Source organism: Antrostomus carolinensis, unplaced genomic scaffold, assembly GCF_000700745.2.
Source record: "Antrostomus carolinensis isolate BGI_N321 unplaced genomic scaffold, ASM70074v2 scaffold10426, whole genome shotgun sequence".
NCBI classification, from domain to species: domain Eukaryota; kingdom Metazoa; phylum Chordata; class Aves; order Caprimulgiformes; family Caprimulgidae; genus Antrostomus; species Antrostomus carolinensis.
In genome coordinates this window covers 1020-8663 of record NW_010319764.1, presented here as the reverse complement: position 1 = coordinate 8663, position 7644 = coordinate 1020, and the positions used below count along the sequence as shown (strand labels likewise).

Here is a 7644-nt window from a genome sequence, read left to right as displayed (position 1 = left end):
AGGATGCATATATACACATGTAGTTCTAGTCAGTACATAGCTGCAGCCATAAAGTACATACATTCATTTGAGTACTGATACATATGTAAGTCTTTTAGTTAGTGCAAATGCCTGTATTTTACCTCAAATTTACTAATGGAAAAAAAAACCAAACCAAACCAAAACAACAGTTCCAATAACCATACTAGGTGATCCTAGCTGAAAGTGACAACAGAGCTAAATTAGGAAAAAGTTGTAAGTGTTGATACTTCAGTGAAGAGCACATCTCCGATGTGATATTTAGAATTTCTAGCCCACTCACTTCTTCAGAAGCTCCAGAAAATTCTTACACCGTTCACAAAAATGCATTCCGTAAGTGATGGAAGCGATACATATGCTTCATGACTGGCTGAAATTAAGTATGTTCATAAAGTTGCTATATTAGTGAAATAATAGCATTCCACGATTCTTGGCCGGGGGTGAAAGAACCAATTAGTTTTCTTTTATTAGGGAAACTTTATATTCTTAAATGTTTCCTATACCTTAAATAGTACTTTCCTCTTTAAATAGGTTGAGATTAAATAAAGTATCAGTATACTTTATACATAACACATTTAAAAAAAAAAAAAAACGAATCTTGAACATTCCTTTTCTAATAAAGTGCAAAGATGAAATATTAAATTTCTCTTAAATAAAAATAGGAAATATAATAATAAAAAAAATAATCCAGTTACACAGTATTAATGCATCTTTTTCTTGGCTTTGCGCCTCTTGTATTTTTGGTCACGCTCTCTTTGTCTCATTTTGTCCTCCTCATTACTAGTGTCACTGTCACAACTTCTCTGTTCTCTCTTTCTTTTGGAGGTGCTTTCATCCACTTGGTGCACTTCACAGTCACTTGAATGTGGCAGGGCCAATTCAAAAGAGCTCTGTGCAGAATTAAAGTTTGCAGCTTGATTCTGATAGGGAGAAAAGGATACGTTTGAAGGCAGTGGTGGAGTCATCTGATAGCAAGGAAATTGCTGACCCATTGGACTCTGTACTGTGTACTGCTGTGCTAAAAAATGGTTCATCTAGAGAAACAGAAACTTGAGTTAACACTGTAAAGAGGAAGTTCTGAAGAGTTTAATTTTGCATGCATTACAGTTTATACAATGAAAATACTGATAAATTATAAAATAACGTAACAGAATATTTGAGAATAAAGCTTATACATTTTATTATATCAACTAGTATAGCTGGAAAAAGTAGACAATTTTTTCATGGCAAAGTTAGAACAGAGATGTAATCTGATTTAAGATTAAACTGACAATTAGTCCTTGTGTAAGGTAATCAAATACGGCATTTCTTCAACTATGTATTTTATAAACATTTGTAACTGCAGTGCCTATTGTTAATGTAAAGACATGCACACCTGCAATTTTTTTTAACCTGGTTTAACTAATTTTAAAGTTAATGTGGAACAAGGCATTCCAACAAGGTATGGTGAATCCACAGATCAAAGTACTGCATTGGAACAACGCAGTAAGTGCCCAGCTCATTGCTACAATCATAAAAGAATCACAAGCCTCTCATACAAAATGCACAGCCCAAATACAGAAACAGAATTAAAAAGGTCAGAAGAGCAGCTTTCTACTGACTGGCAGTAACCACAAAAAAACGATGGGGAGCATGTCTGCTGTGCGTGCAGGCAGACTCCAAGTGAGTAACCTGCCTGGCTCATCCAAATCCAGGTGAGGTCGATGTGTGAAGGAGACATTCTGCAATACCATCCCTTCTAGCAAGCAGAAAATGGGATGAATTTGGTGATGTGTGCTGGTCTGCTGAGTGTGGTCTCTCAGTTACATACATACTGCATGGTAACAGGAGTGGGTTCCTCAGCGAGCACAGCAGGGCAGATGATACACCCCCGAGCCTTCCAGCCACAGCAGAGGGGATGGGAAAGTTTGTGCAAGCACCAGCTCTTCTGAGGGCACAGCCTGGGAAGAGGGGAGGCAGGCCACCACCACGTCAGGGAACAGACCTTCTCCATTTGCCTGCTGATTGCAGCTAGCAATAGTATCAGTCTCCTCTTCTACAGTTACGAAAGACTGGTCATTCCCCAGACAGACTGGATGGCAGCAGTACTGTCCACAGTTGGTACCTCACATTAAATGCTGGGTTTCTTCAGTCCTACTGATCCATACTCATCAGATGCAGAAGCTCCATGATGTGTTTGGTGAGTAGGGTTTGGGCCACAGGGTGACATCTGAAGAGACCAGTTTCCTTGCCTTGTGGAATATCTCAGACAAGAGATTAGGACAAGGATGGCCCAGTGCACCAGAGCCTGTAAGTGGAATATGGGTTCTCCCTGCCTACTGCTGTGAAAGTAAATGATGAATGTGAGAACTGCAGGGGCATGAAAAGCTTCAGGCCAGAAACCCTCAAACTACTGTTGCCCTAACTTGGGCGGTGCTTATTTGTTGGGCAAGTTTTAGATTTGGTTTTAAGACATTTCAAACTTCTGCTGGGCATTTCTGAATTGAGTTAGAAGTGCTAAGAGGTCCTCTGACTGAATTAGCTGTATATGAAGAAGCTACTGCTTGTATGGTTGTAATTTTATTAGGTTTGCTTGTCTCACCAAAGGCATTTGATTTGGAACATGGTACAGGAGAGAGCTCCATTTGACATTTTTAGCCTTCTTAAGCTGTATACCTTTTAAGACATTCCTGCAGTAAGAAAACAGCTTGGTTTGGTAGATCCCCTGTTACTGTAGTACCCTTAAATGCTAAAATAAATAGACCTAGTATTGTCAAATTCAGCAGCCTAAACCACATTTTAAGACATTAAACAAGCACCGTTGTTTGCAAAAATGGAGAATACATCCAACTTCATTAAAAAGGTCCCAAATTTTTAACAGAAACTCACCATCTTTTGAAAGGTCCCAAATTTTTAACTTTTAACACAAACTCACCATCTTTTGAAAGCCTAAGTATTCATGAGGTAAACTATTGTTCATTGGAAAAGGAGTAACAGGAAATGGAGGATTTCCGTAAGGCTCTTGATACCTAGGAAAAACAAGCAAATGTACAAAGACTAGACATCCACCACATACTGCTTACCAGTGCTAAGACTTAACTCTTGGGCTATAAGAGGAATATCCAAGAAGAGAACTGTGGTATTAACAACTGGACTTCCACAAAAAAACCTGATAAACCAAGGGAAATACACCCAAAGGTTCAATTAATGAGTAATCCTCACATGTACATATGTACTGATGCGAAAGAATTCTGGATTTCACCATGGGAGTTTAGCTTCCACAGAGAGTTCTGTCACATTTGTAAATAAAAATGTTGAAACATTGAAAAATACTGAATCTGGGGTATTCAGCTTTCCATTATAACAGGTTTTTATACCTGTGCATTCATATGTGCATGACAGCTGCTTACACATAAAAAAATAAGATATAAACTCAGTGGGGTTTAAAAATATTATCTCCATTGTCAGATTTTTTTTTTCCCCTAACAAATGCAAACATTGTTTGTACAAACACCATATTTCAGTATTTTCTCATGGTCCTGTATCTTGCAGAAACAAATAAAAATTGGGAAATTCAAACTAACTGAACCTCTGTCAAGCTAAAGAACCAGATGCTGATTAACTACAGCCCCTTGCAAGACATCAGAAAGGATGCATCAGCTGTCATGCAACAGCTGTTTTAATGAAAAGCCTGAAGATTACCACATTAATTGATTTTCTTAATGAGAGGTTTTAAACATTACATACAGTTTATTCACAGGTGATCTCTGTTACCTATATGAAGGTGAATATAAGTCAATGTAGTTCTCAAAACCATGTGTAGGGCTGTTTAGTTCTGACGAGTGAGAACTCCCTGTAAATAAGACAAGAGCATAATGACTATTCAGTTGTGACTATTCAATTAACAAGTTAAAAACACAGGAAGAAGGCTGTGTCATCTGGAGTGTGCTAGTATATCTAAGGTAGTATATAAAGGTAAGATGCCATTTTATTTTACTGCTTGAGATAATAAAAGAATGTTTTCAAGTAAAATTATCATTTATTCACTTACAGAAGCAGTTATCAGGGCTGTTGAAGTAATCAAGAACAGAATTCCCACTCAGTTACAGACACAGGAGATGCTTCTGATTTTAGGAACCTCAGCCATTCTACTTAAACTCAGCAACTGCTCTGTACAGCAAGGAGTGGCACAATGCATAGCAGGAACATGAGCCCTTAATGTTTGGGTTGCAAACACCACCTGATCATTAGCTTTCTAGGTTTATTTTCATAAACATAAAATGAAGAATGTGACTCTGATTTGACTATATTCTTCAAATTACAATCCCTTCCACTTAAAACAGCAACTCTGATAACTCTGTGGCTTTATTATAAAAACTATGAACAACTTGATAGTTGCTGTGCTTATGAATCAACTTCTCCTGCTAGACTGCAAGTTAGTCACACTCGGATTCCCAAATGTAATCTGCTGTGAAAGCCTGTGTTGCTTGTTTTCCATACAGTGTGGTCTGAGCTGGCTTGCACATTATGCTGTTCTGAACCAACCTGTTGTATTCTCTTAGCAAACGAAAAATTTAAAGACTGAATCCTTCCCTATGCAAAAGCCACATGTTTTTGTTTCTTAAAAAAAGACTGAAATTTGTTCTAGCTATAAATTATCATCTTTGTAAAAGAATGTAAGATTGAAAAACAGTCATTAAAAAAATTAAAACATTTACAAAGACTTAATCATTGAGACTACTAAACGTACCAAACCGATACTGCACTTTAATTGGTCTGCCATACAAACGGATTCCATTCAGCAAAGCTATTGCATAAGGCACTGATTCTTTGTGCTTAAAGCAGACAAATCCAAAAGACTTAGGTTTTCCTTCTTTGTCCTTACAAATCGTCACTTTGGTTAATGGTCCAGCCTGAAAGAAATTTGTATTATTTTCTCAAAGAAATTCACAGAGATTGACACTTCATTCCGTTTTGAATATTTCATAATGATGTAGATTTTGCCATAGTCAGAAACAGCGTAAGTTTATCTACTTAATTTTGAAAATGTCTCTCCACATTCCCCAAGTTCAAATTTTGAGCCTTCTACAAACAAAAATCATCTCCACAAATGTTAAAAGGGAACCAAGCATCAGTCCATGGGTGATGTTTGGTCTTATCAATAATAAGTTTTTTAAATTATTTTTAAAATACAGTGATGATAACTGTTGCAAGGGGAAAGACTAATTTACTGACTCCACAGCAGGAGTTATCTTATGCGTGTACAGCTGGTAGTACAATTATTACAGAGGTTTTTTGCACAGCTAACATAACTAAGCAAATAATAATCTCAGCTATGTAAGTGACCTGCTCCATTAATATGCTTCCATTTCGCTTAAATTCCTAAAACGGGCAGCATCAACACTGTGGGAAAGCAAACCTGAATACAGAACAGTACTTCTGGAAACACAAAACAGCCTTCTGTACTGCCTGACCCTCATCACAACTGCTGCATGGCAAGGACTCAAGAGATCCTATCATCTCATCAGAGATAACACACAGTTTCTGCCTCCCTCCCCTCCAAAACCCCACCAACAAAACAAAACCCCAAACCACACCCTTTGGCTGGAATATCTTCATTGGAAAGTTCCACCTCTGCCTATGTGTACCATTTTAATCCTTGCATAGTACTTCTAGAACCAAATTAAAGCAGTGATATTCTATAAATGCTGTCTCCATTTTCAAAGAAACTGTCGTTTTCATAATAGAGATCAAAGATGATGAATTTTCACTACACAAGACAGAATCAGTTTATTAGTCACCAAATTAACAGCTTCTCAACAAAACAAACTATGCATCTGTATGGCTGATTTAGCAGAGTGAGAAGAACTGGCCAACAGCAGTCAGGAGTGTTAAGGATGCAACTTAATTTTAGGAGGACATAATATCCAGACGAGCAATGCAGTGAATGTAAGTTACAAAAAAAAAATCCATCAGTAAAAAAAAACAAAAACAAAACCACAAAGAATGTCTAAGTTACTGTAGTAAATGGAGAATTCATTGTTCTGAATCAAAAACCAGCACTCATCGGTGGAACCGGCTTCCACTACTACTGCTGCTGCTACAGTACATACTTTTCAGTAAAAGTCACTCAGAAGTCATCTACAGCTTCAGGCAAACACGAGTTAACTCATAACGGCTTTACAGCAATTAAATAGCATAAACAAGTGAGCATTCAAAATAAACACACAGCATATGCTCACATAGAGAAAATAAGCTATAGAAAGGAATCTATTTTATTATTCTGCATTTTCAATGATTCCTATGAAACAGCAAATCTGCAATTTGTCTGCTGTGAGCATTTAGAGTGATGATGTGGAGCCATTCCCCTTATTATACCCTCCATGTTGTCAGACTGAAGATATTAATGACTGTCACCTCTGATAATAATGTCTGATTGCCAAAAGCTTTTGCCATCTGTATATAAAGTAATCCTCATTTAAATAAGATGCTTTTGCTGAAAAATGAAACCCCCCACCCCCCCCAACCCTGATGAAAGTAAGAAAGTCATACAGACAAATACAAAGGACTAAAAATAATGTACCATTTTTTATTATTGGTGCAGAGGGTGATCAGGCTATACAGCAGTGGATACTACCCAGGCTGTCCTTTGCAGGAAATCTTCAACATGTTGATCTTGTCTTTCCAAATGGCTTGAAATCTGCTGGGGTTTTTTGTTTCTGTTTTGTGGGATGGTTTTTTGTTTTGTTTTGGGGTTGCTTGTTTGTTTTTAAAGAAGGCATTTCAGTAAGATTCTGAATATGTTTATTTTTGCTTGAGTTGGCTCCTTAAGGCATATTTTTTTTTTGTTCTGCACTACACTTCAGTTTTTAAAAAAACTACATATATCCAGTCTTCTGATTATTATTTGCCTAACGAGGATCTGGTTCTTCAAGAACTAGAAGCAACAAACGCAAGTCCTTTGCAGATCAGTCTTTTAAATATGAAGTCTTCCTGTTCATAAATAAAAATATTAATAGTTTAGAATTAACAACAGATAGTTGCTTGTAATTTGATGGGGGGAAAGCTACGGGTCAGGAAGGCATCTTTAGGACTATGCCATAGCAGGAATATTGAACTGTGCTTGCCCAGAAAGGACAATAATGCAAGGAGAAGCATACGCTGTTGCAGCAAAAGACAAAGAAACCTGAGTGTGAACGAGATGAAGAGAAGGAAAAAGATAAGTAGGTGTTATTGGGATTACCTAGAGACCCAGATAAAAGTCTGCAGCTGGATGACTGCTGCAGATTATGTAGAAGAGTCATGCAAAACTGCGTTCTGAGAGCATCCGCTTATTTTTATCACTTTTGTACCAGAATTTGAATGGTATTACTTATGTTCCTTGGTAAGATAAGCTTTCTTAACCTAACATTTACAGTTAAACAGCAGACTACTGTTTAGCTCATTTTAGGTAAAAGTTAAAAACTGAAAGTTAGAAAGAGATAGGAACAGCTACAAACCCAAAGGGGTAGAATATATCACACGAAAAGGCCTTTCAATGCAAATGGGGTAGCATGCTGAGGTCTTGCCCTGTTAACAAGACACAGATCAGATTAATCAGTGGAATAAAACTGTTAAGTAGAAGTAGTTCTGATTAGCAAATGAAAC

The 7644-nt window shown here is 37.2% G+C and overlaps 1 protein-coding gene across 1 annotated transcript; it reads right to left on the bottom strand.

Annotated features, from left to right (window-relative positions):
• Positions 1-719: 719 nt before the first annotated feature.
• Positions 720-4910, bottom strand: RBM11 (RNA binding motif protein 11; the record flags this gene model as incomplete). The annotated part of the gene is made up of 4 exons (XM_010169371.1): positions 720-1052; positions 2933-3026; positions 3772-3850; positions 4748-4910. Coding segments are annotated over 4 exons (669 nt in total), but the record flags the coding sequence as incomplete, so codon positions are not given.
• Between the last annotated feature and the right edge of the window lie 2734 nt (positions 4911-7644).